Below are 12,238 nucleotides of genomic sequence, written 5' to 3'. Positions count from 1 at the left end.
ACCCCACCCCTCTCCCACACTCACCCCCACCCTGGCTCCTTTACTACTGTATATTATTCTTTCTTATGGAATGTCACAACCCATTCATTCCCAAGTCCACAAAGGAGGACTGGGACCTCTCCAGGTCTCAGCAGAGACAAGCTAGAGCACCTGAGCTCAGACAAGATACCAGTGCTCTATCCCCCACCCCACCAGCACCCCCAGCCGCTGCTCTGTGGCTCAGGGCAAGGCTGTGAAGATCCTAGGACAGTGTTTGGGCCTCCTTCAGTCACAGGGAGAGAAGCACAAGCCTGGGAAGCCATGCCTGAGCTCCCACACCCATACCTGAGCTCTCACGTCCCAGGAGGCATTCCTTGAATATCTCCTGCACCCAGCACTGCAATTCTGGGTCGCCCTCCACGGCTGCGTCATTTGGGTAATAATAAGTGATGATCTCTGTCACGTACCTGCACAGGAAGTGGAGAGCCGCAGTTAGAGTTATCCCCCAGGTCACGCTAGCTTTGGCTGGCCCCAGAGCCACCCCAGGCCTGTGGTAGCAAGGCTTGTGGAGCACATAGAGAGGGTCATGGACAAGGTCAGAAACTACTCCAGAAAGCAATTCCCAGAAAGAGCCCGAGGGAGGCCCTAAAGCAGCTGAGAGCCCAGGAGGGGCCTGGGGGCCTGTCCAGCAGAGACTGGCTAGAGGCCAAAGCAAGGATAATGGGGGTCCCTCAGCCCCAGGAGGCAGACGTATAGACAACCCCCAGCCCCAGGTAACACTCAAGCCCAAGTCCCTAGAAGTCCCCACAGCCCTTCAACACTCCAGTTGGCTATCTACCTGAGCACCACCTGCTGCTCTCCCCGCCTTACCTCTCCATCGCGTACCACACGGCTAGGCTATCGTCGCGGAAATAATACCCAGGCAGATCCTGGACCCCACGCTCCACAAAGTCATTGGGGATGCAGAGACTTTTGTAGGTGAGCTCAGACAGACCCCGAACCATCACCTGTGCGAAGCCCTCTAGGCCCAGGGACATGGCCTTGAGGGAGAAAGAACTACATAAGCATCCACCTGAGCCTACTCCCTAAAGAGGCATATTACTTCAGTCCCTCCAGGATTTACCCTAGACCCAGTCTGCCCGAGGTCCAGCGACCCTTACATTCCAGGCCCTATCTCTGTACCCCAGATAGCACCAAATCAAACACTATGCCCCCCGCCCCACTCCCAGAATCTCAGAATCTTTTTAAAAAAAGATTTACTTACACACACACACACACACACACACACACACACAGTTCTCTTCAGACACACCAGGAGAGGGCATCAGATCCCATTTACAGGGTGGTTGTGGGCCACCACATGGTTGCTGGGAATTGAATTCAGGACCTCTGGGAGAACAGCCAGTGCTCTTAACTGCTAAGCCATTTATCCAGCCAGCCACCCCACCCCCATCCCAGAATCTTAAGCAAGTGAAAGTTCTGCTTTAAGACTAATGGCAAAGACCAGAGGAAAACAAGTGTCTTGTTGGAGTGAGGGGCAAGAGTCTTACCCTGGCAGAGAGACCTCCCTTGTTGAGAAGGAGGGCCCGCCCAATGCTATTGATCTGGACGTTGTATCGAGTGTGAGGAATGAGGAGCTGGGCAGGAAGGCAAGGAGGACAATGAGCAGAGTGGAAATTGCTCCCAAGGACCTCAGCACCCCTACTCCTCCAGTCAGACCCCTCTCTTCGGGAAGTCTCTGGGGACCCCCAGATGCCTCCAGGGCTCACTGAACCCCCTCCCTGCCCACAGAGCAGAAGCTTTCAAGACCCTCTTCCCCACAAGCCTTTACCTTATACAGGGGGTGGCACATGGGCAGGTTCCTCAGGAGGGCCAAGCAGAACGCTTCCCCGATGAGGTGGCTCTCCAGCAAGTGTGCAACGGCCTCGTGGCTGTAGAACTCAGCATAGCGCACCCATGTTTTAGCCAACAGCCAGTCCCACTCAGAATCATTAGGCAGGAAAATGGGACAATCAGGCCCAGGAGTTTGGCTGAGCTAGAGGTGGGGAAAGGAGGGTTGGTGAGAGAAGAAACCTGACAGGAACCTCCATCAAAGGAGACAAAAGACAAAAGGAGACAAAGACTCCAGTCCTTCTTCTGTCTTTGAGCATCTCAGGGTCGTCCTTCTCTCCCAACATTTGCTCTGGTGCCCTGTACCTGAAGCATATTCCTGGACCTGTCGCTACCCATTAGCTCCCATTTTCCTTAAGAAGGTAGGTGGATCTCTGAGTTTGAGGTCAGCCTGGTCTACAGAACAAGTTCCTGGACAACCAGGGTGACTGACACAGAACAACCCTGTCTCAAAAACCAAAGGAGGGCTGACAAGATGGCTCAGCAGGTAAGAGCACTGATTACTCTTCTGAAGGTCCTGAGTTCAGATCCCAGCAACCACATGGTAGCTCATAACCACCAGTAATGAGATCTGACTGCATCTGAAGACAGCTACAATGAATTACACCGGAGTAAGCGGGTGGGGTGGGGTCGGCAGAGGTTCTGAGTTCAATTCCCAACAGCCACACACATGATGGCTCATGACCATCTGTACAGCTACAGTGTACTCATACATATAAAATAAATCTTTAAAAATAAATCTTTAGGGCTGGTGAGATAGCTCAGTGGGGAAGAGCGCCGACTGCTCTTCGGAAGGTCATGAGTTCAAATCCCAGCCACCACATGGTGGCTCACAACCACCCATAATGAGATCTGACGCCCTCTTCTGGTGTGTCTGAAGACAGCTACAGTGTACTTACATATAATAAATAAATCTTTAAAAAAAAAATCTTTAAAAAAAAAAAAGGAGAAGAAGCAGCAGCATGGTGGTACACACCCTGCATCCCAGCACTCTGGAGACAGAGGAAGATGGATCTCTATATGGCCAGCATGGTGGTACACACCCTGCATCCCAGCACTCTAGAGACAGAAGAAGATGGATCTCTATATGGTCCAACCCAGCCTAATCTACACAGTGAGTTCTAGGCCAGCCAGGACAAGATTGTAAGTTCCTGGATGAAGAAGGAGGCAGAGAAAGGAAGAGGAAGAGAAGGAGCGGGGAGAGAAGACAGAGGTAGAGGAGGGTGAGGGGGGCTTGCTCAAACTCCCTCTTTTGATAGCCGGCCTACTACAACTTCCACAGGTACCAGGTCAGGCACTGTACAAGGCCAAGGGTGTCCAGCTCCTGGACCTAGGAGAAAGGGGAGGCTATCATTGAAATCTAGCCTACACGTTCTACTTATAAGCCAGACGATCAGGGCTTGGCTGATACCTCCAGAGAAGAACCTTTTTCTAAGCAGTCCTTGTAAGGATCCATGAGGAAGGAACTCCTCAGTTTCTCCTGTCAGATCAGACTGCTAGGAAGCTACTGAGCCTGACCCCCTCGGTGCTGCACAGAGGTTGTTCTACAGGAGAATGGATGAATGATATCAAGCTCCAACCTCCTGGGGCCGCAGACATCCGGTCATCTCTGTGCACATAGTCACAGCATGCACGCTATATGCCTAGGACTTACAAACGAGTGTACCACAGGACCCCACATTCCTATTCAAGCACAAAGTATAATGGTGTGCACATGTAAAAAGATGGATTCTCATCCCAGGCAGCACATGAGTGCACATGGATCAGGAGATGCATACACATGGGCACATTCTCAGACGCACACACAAGGTTGCACACAGGATGTTACACATGCATTCACAGTGACATGGATCTATACTTGCCCGTATATGCGCAAGTATAAGGCTCACACAATTGTAAAGCTACGGAGGGACATTTATGTACATGGGATCAGCACTGGCCACATGCTCACACAGTAGCTCCACCCACACCTTCCCTTGGTACCTGAATGGCGATGGGCATCATGTTACCATCAGGACCGAAGTGCAGCAAGCACATCGGGGCACAGTGATGCTGCTTCAGACCATTGAGCTCCACAGTGGGGATGCCATCCAAGATGCGGTAGTCTGCCAGGTAAATATTCCCCTTCTGGACGGGAATCACAATGGGCAATCAGGTAGTTACTAAGATAGGGTACCTACACGCCAGGCCTTAGGTGCAGAGGGTGCTGACCCCAAGGCTCAGTGGTTAGAAGGGGTTATAGAAGTGAGAGCTGTGGTCATGAGTGAGACTCAAATAGACCTTGTTGATGGAGAGGCATGGAGATGCCTGAGAAGCCAGCAAGATGCCCAGGACAAGCCAGACAGCACCTTACCTCCAGCTCTGCTTGCAGGCATGTTTCTTCACCCAGGAATGGGGCCACCATTTCATCTGTAACTGGGAATTTGTCTGGGATCTGCGTACATCTTCGGATCAGGCCTGGGTTGATACCATTGAGGTACTGGTACCCAAAGAAGCTGTCCTCCGTCCAGTGCTCGGCCACATACTCTGGGAGAATAGTGCAAAGTGTCACCATGAAACTCAGCAGCACCCTCCCAGGACCAGAGAAACATCAGAAAGAAAACAGTGGGCATCAAAATGACTCCAGAAGGAACATGAAGCCCCCTAGCTTTGTGTTAAATGTCTAGAGGGACACAGGATGACGATTTTCAAAAGGATGCCCCCCACCATTCTCGAATGGCCCTTCAGTTGCTCCCACTTGAGCCCACTGATCCCGTGAGAGGAGGCGGCCTCTTGCCCCAGAGACCACCTGGGTGCTTTGTGTTTTATTGGGAGGAGCCACCCCATACCAGAGACAACAGACTTGGTAGCAGGGAAAATATTCTTAATGTCCTTTAGTCTCTTCCAGGAGCGTTTGCAATCCACCAGGCCACGAAGTTTGAAGGCCAGTGCCCTAGGAGATGTAATGCAAAAAGTCACAGGTCAAAAGGAAACTAGGTACATGGGGAAAATGACAGGGCCACCTACTCATTGTGGTCTCTGGTTCCTGGGGGCTCTAAACCCAGGGTCTTTTTGTCTCTAGGTCTGTGAGTGTCTCCGGTATTCTACTCTGTTTTTCCAGCTCCCCCAGCCTTTCTGAGCTGGAGCCATTCTGAAGGTGTGGGTAGGGAGGGTGTCTCTGCAGGTACCCTCACTCGTGAACACTCACATGGGTCCTAGGCGGTAGAAGAAGGAGGCTGTCTTGACGAAGGAGAATCGAAGATTTGAGTTTAAGAACCTGGTAGCCTTAATGTTGATGAGAATTGGGAATCCTGGAATATAACCATTCCACCTGTGGAAAAAGAACAGGGTTTGAACCTGGCATCCACTGTCCAGGGGGGCAGTGAGAGGCAGGCACTGGCCTTGTGGGAGGAGGCAGGAGGTTGGGGGGCGGTGGGAGATGGGTAGGCTAGCTTCTGGTCCTTACTCAGGCCGGTTGGGGTTGCGGCACCGTCGGGGAGGAGGATGGTAACTGGGGATGTCCACATAGTTGGGAAGGCCAGGAACAAAGACCCTCCAGCTGCAAAGAGAAACCAAGTTCATGGCCCTGACACACAGGCACCACTCCAGACAGAGCACAGCAGTCCAGAGCCACCCACAACCCCTGGACCTCCCATGGCCCCCTCAGGACTCCAGACCCTTCCACCCTCCTGCTCACTGGTAGAAGTCCTTCTTGGCTCTGATTTCTTCTTGTCTGTGTTCCAAAAGAATGGGGAGTGTGTCATCGGCTGTTATCTTTCCTGTCGTGAGACAAGGGAGTGAGGGGGAGGCTCAAGGGTTGTCCTTCTCCCCTGCCCACCCCTGCTGTCTTCAAAGAGAAGTTCACTTCCATGCCCAGGCCGGCTCACAGGAGGGAGAGCTAAGGATAGCGAAGGCCCCCTTCAGGAGGAGGAGGCTACATCTCCCTGCTAAAATCTCCCCCATACTCCAGCTATGCCCTTCAAGTTTTCCATGAAATCCCTCTTCGAGACCCACAAATGGTAACAAATAGTTTTGGAGCGTTCACTAGTTACAGGGCACTTTCTAACACGCTGTATTTACATTAATAATTTCAGGTACATGAACAACCTAATGAGAGAGATGAATAACCCCTTTCCACAAATCCAAAATATGAAAGTCTGTAGAAATCAAGTTTGTTTTATGCCAAGCTCATTGTCTGGGTTTTAAATTTACCTGAAGCTATATATAGAATTTGCTTGTGACAGGATTTCTGTATGTATTCCGGGCTGACCTTGAATTCAAGATCTTCTGGCCTCAGCAAATGCTGGGATCGCAGGATGGGCCACTAAGCCTGGCTATACACAGTCTGTATTGAACTCATCTGGCATACTATAGTTTTGATTACAAATAGTAGTGTATGAGATTAGGAATATCCTGATGATAGAAGTTTCACATAGTGTGTGTGTGATATTTCTAGTCTAAAAATTCAGTATGTTTCAAAATCTAGAACTTCTTGTCTGCCAGTAAAATGCAGAACATTCCACACCATGTACAGTAAAAAATGCAAGAACACTAAAATGTACAAATACCTTCATCCTAAGGGTAAAAGGCATAAATAAAACATAAATATTATTGACTTATAGAGTTAAGTCTCACCTCTGAGATAGCAAATATATGCAAATATTTTTAAAATCCAAAACACTTTGACTTAACCATTTCAGATAAGAAATATCCAACCTGTAGATAAAAATATAAAGGTTTTTTTTTTTTTTTAATGTGTGCATCTGGGGCCAAAGAGATGCTCAATAGTGAAACGCACTTGCTGTTCTTGCAGAGGACCTAGGTTTGGTTCCCAGCGCCCATCAGATACCCTCTTCTGGTCTATTTGGTCACCAGGCATGCATAAACATTACATGCAGGAAAAGCATTCATACACATAAGACACAAATAAATATTTCAAAGGAAAAACATGCCTCTATTGTATGCCTATATGTACATATACACATGTGTAGCTTCTAAAGAAAATCTAAATTTCAAACCATCTCTGGCCCCAACAATTTCAGCTAGAAACTCTTCTGTCTTGTCTGTTTTACAAGGGGAAAATAAGCTGTGATGAGGACCGGGCTGCTTCCGGTCCTCATCTGCTTCCGGTCCTCATCCCCACCTCGTCCCAGCCGTGACACAGGCCCTTTTCCACTTCCTTTTATGTGTTATATCACTGCACCCTCTCATCATCGCTCTGAAGTGGGTTCTGTTGCTCGTTCTTCACAGATGAAGGCACCAAAACTTAGAATATGGAAACGTGCCCAGATGTCCAGAAAATAAACGACTGGATGGATGGATGAAGATGGAGAAGGAACTCTGCCCTCTCTCTCCAGCCTCCTGACTGGCTGCCCCAGGCTGGTGTGTGCCATCAGTACAGCCCTGCTGTTTCTCTCAGGACCCTCACTTTGCTGTCTTCATCTTACTTCCGTATGCCCCAGCTCCTCCTGTTGCACTCTGGGAATGGTGGTGCCCCCTGGAGTTGTGCAATCCAGATCCCCAGCTTGGCTCCATCCCCAGGGCGGGAGCCTCACTCCTTCGAGGGCCCAGTAGATGACTCAGGTCTCCCTGCCCTGGTGTTGCGTGGCAGCCACCCCACCCAACCCCATTCTTGCCCAGCCGGCTAGTATCGCCTGCCTGTCCCCTGCCCATCCCCTTCCATGCCACACAGACCTATCACCTTAGGAAGGAACTCTGCATCCCCAGTGACTCCCATGATGACATCCTCACCCTCCCCTAGACCGACCTCCTGGCCTCAGCCTCTCCTTTCCCTTGACTTAAGGCCCCATTCCCTCCTCTGAGGAGAATATTCTATCACAGGTAAATGAATGGGCAGTCTTCTACAGAAAGGATGGGGCTCCAGACACCAGCAGCCTCAGTTACGCCCCTTCCCACGTAGAGAGAAGCCTGCAGAAGCTCAAGGGGCCTAAGAGAGGACAAGCATCTTGTAGCCCTGCCTCAGCCTCACTTAGGAAGCTCACTCAAGTGACTAGGTGAAGGCTTATGGCAGCGGTGGGTGTGTGCGGCAAGGGAACTCAGATCCTATCCTTCTCCCTCAGGAGCGGCCACACGGCCCCCCAAAGGCAAGGTGGGTGTGTGCGGCAAGGGAACTCAGATCCTATCCTTCTCCCTCAGGAGCGGCCACACCGCCCCCCAAAGGCAAGGCAGCTTTGCTATGCTGCCAGGTCTGACATTCCCCTATTCAGGAGAAGCCTGGATGCCTGCATGAATAACAAGGTCTCCTATGGGAGCCCGGGAACTCTTGCTGGGTAGAAAAGCCCGCTTGGGATAGCAATGAATCCTGTTAGGAAACTAAGGTAGTCCACTGGGGTAGCAGAGTCCTCCAGTATAATGACAATATAATGACTCACTAATATATGTATATATATTATGCATTTATATGTATATATAGTGGCTCATTAATATGTGTATATATATAGTGGCTCATTAATATGTATATAAATGTGTATAATATATATGTATATATTATATAGTATATATACTGTACTACTAGTATAGTAATATACTACTAGTAAATGTATATATACATGTGTGTATATATGTATATGTATACATACTATATATATTCTTACGTATTCTTAGTGGTTTCGTAGCCGAACATTGTATATATGCACGTATATGTATGTATGAATGTGTGTATGTGTATATACACATATATATGTGTGTGTGTATATATACATATAGTGTTCACCTAGGAAACCAGTAAGAATATAGCTCAATTGTAAAGTTCGCATCTACCATGCTTAAGGCCCTGAGTTCAAATCCTCGGTATCACAAAAAAAGAAAGAAAATCAGGCCAATGAGATTGGCTGCATGGATATGCACCCTTTCTGCCAAGCCAGATGACTGAGTTTGATCACCAAGATTCCCATGGTAGAAAGAACCAATCCCCACAAATTGTCCTTTGACCTCCACTGTCATATACAAAGCTTGGCATAGTGGCACACATCTTTAATCCCAGCACTTAGGAGACAGAGGCAGAAGGGTCTCTGTGAGATTCTCAGTCTACATAGTGAGCTCCAGGACAGCTGGGACTAGAGAGAGAGAGAGAGACACCCTTTCTGAAGCAAACAATAAAATCATATACAGGGGCTCAGTGACCTGGAGAGCTAAGAAACGAGGCTTCTAAGTAGGCCACAGATCTGACTGAAACAATGGAGCATCCTATTGTAGAGACAGAATCCTGCTCCAAAGAGCCACAGAGGTCCTTGTAGCACACCAGGTATCCAATAGGAGTCAAGAGAGAGTGAAGCACGAGGGGGAAGACTGATCTGGGAACACTCTGCAGCATGAGCTGATAGCACTCCCTGCGCCTCATGATCTGGGAATGGTCTCTGCATGAGCTGATAGTCCTCCCTGGGCCTCATACACTTGGGTTCCTCAGTGTGCAGCCCCAAGCTGAGCCCAGAGCAGCAATGGGAACTAAGGCTGGCCATGGCAGGAGATCTCTGGACTTCCTAGTGCCTGATTGGCTTGATAGGATCCTGAAGTGGCCAAGCTGGAGTAGTTGGGCAAGAGTAAGGAAACTCACTGCATGGGATAAGGTAGTTGGTGGTGCTGGCTCACCTGTGGCCTCCCGGAGTGCCAGGGTCTCATAGCCATCCATCCACTGGTAAGCTGGGAAGTGGTAGACGCGGCAGTCGGGAGCACAGATCTGCACATAGTTGCAGTACCAGGGGTCCTTGGCTAAGAAGGAATGAGGCTCCTTGTGCAGACGGATGATGATGAGCTCCCCCAGGTCCTGCTGGCACTGGACTGTGTAGTCATCCACCTGCACAAAACATGGGCGCTGATTGACCTGGCCAGTTCCTGTAGGCTTACTTTTTACCTAGGCCCTGCTTATGTTAGCGACACTCCCCTCCTAGTCTGAGGAGCTCACAGAGCAAGGATAAAGAGAAGGCACAGATGTGAACCCTCTGACTTGGCTGCCCTCTGCTGGACCCATCTACCCAAGGCAGGGAAGGACCCCCCCCCCAGCCTTATCTACCCTTCCCATTTCCTAAGGTCCTGGCCCCAGTCACTTGAGGCTGCAGGAGCTATTTAGAATCTTGGGAGCAAAAGAGTCAACGCCCAGGACTTCCTAACATCCTGCAGTGCTGGACTAGGAAGCAGAGTGCCCCCAGGCCCTTCTCCCACTTCTCAAGATGTAAAGAAGTGGCCACACAGATGACAGAGCCTATTCAGGTCACATAGGAGCACAAGGCTATCAAAATCACAGAGTGGCTTCCATTAGGGCAAAGCAGGTCCCCACTGGCCAGGCTGGTTGGGTGCCATTTGAAGTCACAGAGAATCCAATGCAAATGGAAGCCAGCTGTGATGCAACTTGGCTGAGGAAGAGTGAGTAAGGATGGGAGAGAGGTGTTGGAAAGGGATGGGAATGGAAGGGACCTCAAGGTGTGGAAGAGAACGGAGAAAGGTGGATGAGCTCAGAGAGAAGGGGAGGGGGCAAGGAAAGAAGAGGGAGAAGGATGTGTTGGTTGGAAGGAATGAGAGAAGAGAGAGCAGAGGATAAATGTGGTGGGGGAGATAAGGAGCCACTTAGGAGCCCACAGTGCCAGAGCTGTCCTAGTTCTTCACTCCCCTGGTCCAGCTCTGGCTGCCTCTGGGATACCTCCATCCACCCCAAGCCTCCATCCACCCTGGGTGACACACGCGCGCACTTACTGCCCCCGTGGCAAAGTCTCTCCCGAAGTGGTTCAACCGCTGCTTATGGCTCTCTCCTTGGGTCCCCACGATGGTCAGTGAAATTGAATCCAGCGTCCCTGAAAAGAAGTCAGTGCCCGTGGCCACCTTGACTTTGTAGGTGGCCATGGCCGCTCTTCAGGAGGCAAGAGGGGGCTCAATCCCGGACACTATGGCTAGGGCCACACAGTTAGAAACGAGGTAGGCAAGAGAAGCCAGACAGCGAAGAGTGATGGAGCAGTCAGCGGGAACCACTGTCCCGCGCGAATGCCTCTGGAGCCAGGAGCAGCTGCTGCCCTTGGCGGGCGGGAGGGATGTGAGCCAGGCAAGTGAGGCGGGGCCGGGCCAGTGGCCGGTGAGCAGGCGTCTGCGCTTGAGACCTATAGGAGCTGATGGGGAGGAACCGCAGGCAGGGCGCTGGGTCTGCCTCTGAGAGGGCGGATGGAAGATGCTGCGGCTGAAGCAGCCTTCAGGGTGTGGGAGCTGTCCAGGCTGAGCCAGGGCCCCAGGGAAGTTGGGGGAGGGGGCGGGGCAGGGACTTCAGATCTTTATCAAACTAATAAGCGGTTCGCCCCCATTGGCTGCAGCGACAGGCACCCATGCTGAACCTGGCCAAAATCAGAAGTGACCTGCTTTGGAAGGCATGAGGTGATACAGATGTGCTGTCCAGTGTCCTTCCGCTTTTGTGTTAGAACCCAGGACCTGCAGTACACATCAGGAAGAGTGTTAAAGCCAGGAGACTAAAGATCACAAGCGATTGAGTGCCCTAGAGAGCTCCAGGGTAGAAGGGTTTGGAGCGGGGAAACCAGTATCTGCCGCTTCCTTCCTAGCCAGTATTTACTTAGGAGAACCTGGTGTTGAACACCATCAGAGGACAGTTGAGAGAAAAGTTGAGGCAAGAGAATAAAGGACTGCAGTTCACTGTAGAGAACCTGCAGAAAATGTGGGAGACCCTGGGTTCAATCTCCAACCCCAAAAGGAATCAGGCTAGAGTCAAGCATGGTGGTCCACACCTCAAATTCCAGCTAGTGGGAGGCTGAGCCAAGAGCCTCTAATGCCTGAGATACAAAAGAAGATCGTCATCTCACCTACAGAAAGAAAGAGAGAAAGAAAAGAGAGAGGGGAGAAAGAAAGACAGACAGGCAGAAAGAAAGAAAGAAAGAAAGAAAGAAAGAAAGAAAGAAAGAAAGAGAGAGAAAAGAGAGGGGAGAAAAAAGAGAAAAGAGAGAAAGAAAAGAAAGAAGGGAGAAAGACAGACAGACAGGAAGAAAGAAAGAAAGGAAGGAAGGAAGGAAGAAAGAAAGAGAGAGATAGAAAGAAAAGAGAGGGGAGAAAGAAAGAAAGAGAGAGAGAAAGAGAGAGAGAGAGTTGAGATTGAAAAAAAAGCTTTTTGTCTTAGATGTGTGGGTATCTATGTAGGAGTGTCTGTTTACCGCCTGGATGCCTGGTGTCTGCAGGGGCTGTAAGGTAGCATTGGATCCCCTGGAACTGGAGTTACAGAAGGCTGCGGGTCACCATGTGGGTGCTGGGAATTGAACCCCAATCCTCTGGAAGAGCAGCAGTTCTTTTAACTTCTGAGTCATACCAGTCTCCAAATTGATATTTTACAGATGAATGCCCTAGAGATTATATATGGAGTGAAATATACCATACATTCAGACATTTC

At 50.2% G+C, this 12,238-nt stretch overlaps 1 protein-coding gene across 2 annotated transcripts in view; it reads right to left on the bottom strand.

Annotated features, from left to right (window-relative positions):
• Alox12b (arachidonate 12-lipoxygenase, 12R type) overlaps window positions 1–12,036 on the bottom strand; it is a 14,153-nt gene extending 2,117 nt beyond the window's left edge. The window contains exons 1-13 of one of the 2 annotated variants that reach the window (XM_031353113.1): window positions 12,006–12,036; window positions 10,555–10,652; window positions 9,457–9,661; window positions 5,546–5,627; window positions 5,315–5,407; window positions 5,057–5,179; window positions 4,698–4,801; window positions 4,223–4,395; window positions 3,853–3,996; window positions 1,811–2,014; window positions 1,530–1,616; window positions 850–1,019; window positions 325–446 (exon numbers count right to left, since the gene is read on the bottom strand). In XM_031353113.1, coding sequence (XP_031208973.1) covers window positions 325–446; window positions 850–1,019; window positions 1,530–1,616; window positions 1,811–2,014; window positions 3,853–3,996; window positions 4,223–4,395; window positions 4,698–4,801; window positions 5,057–5,179; window positions 5,315–5,407; window positions 5,546–5,627; window positions 9,457–9,496 — 1,342 coding nt within the window. In that variant the 5' untranslated portion in view covers window positions 9,497–9,661; window positions 10,555–10,652; window positions 12,006–12,036. Of the gene's footprint in view, window positions 1–324; window positions 447–849; window positions 1,020–1,529; window positions 1,617–1,810; window positions 2,015–3,852; window positions 3,997–4,222; window positions 4,396–4,697; window positions 4,802–5,056; window positions 5,180–5,314; window positions 5,408–5,545; window positions 5,628–9,456; window positions 9,662–10,554; window positions 11,035–12,005 lie in introns of those variants that run through there. The other variant, XM_031353112.1, reaches the window with a different exon arrangement.
• Between the last annotated feature and the right edge of the window lie 202 nt (window positions 12,037–12,238).

Source organism: Mastomys coucha, unplaced genomic scaffold, assembly GCF_008632895.1.
Source record: "Mastomys coucha isolate ucsf_1 unplaced genomic scaffold, UCSF_Mcou_1 pScaffold5, whole genome shotgun sequence".
Taxonomy (NCBI): domain Eukaryota; kingdom Metazoa; phylum Chordata; class Mammalia; order Rodentia; family Muridae; genus Mastomys; species Mastomys coucha.
This window is presented reverse-complemented; position numbering and strand designations above follow the sequence as displayed.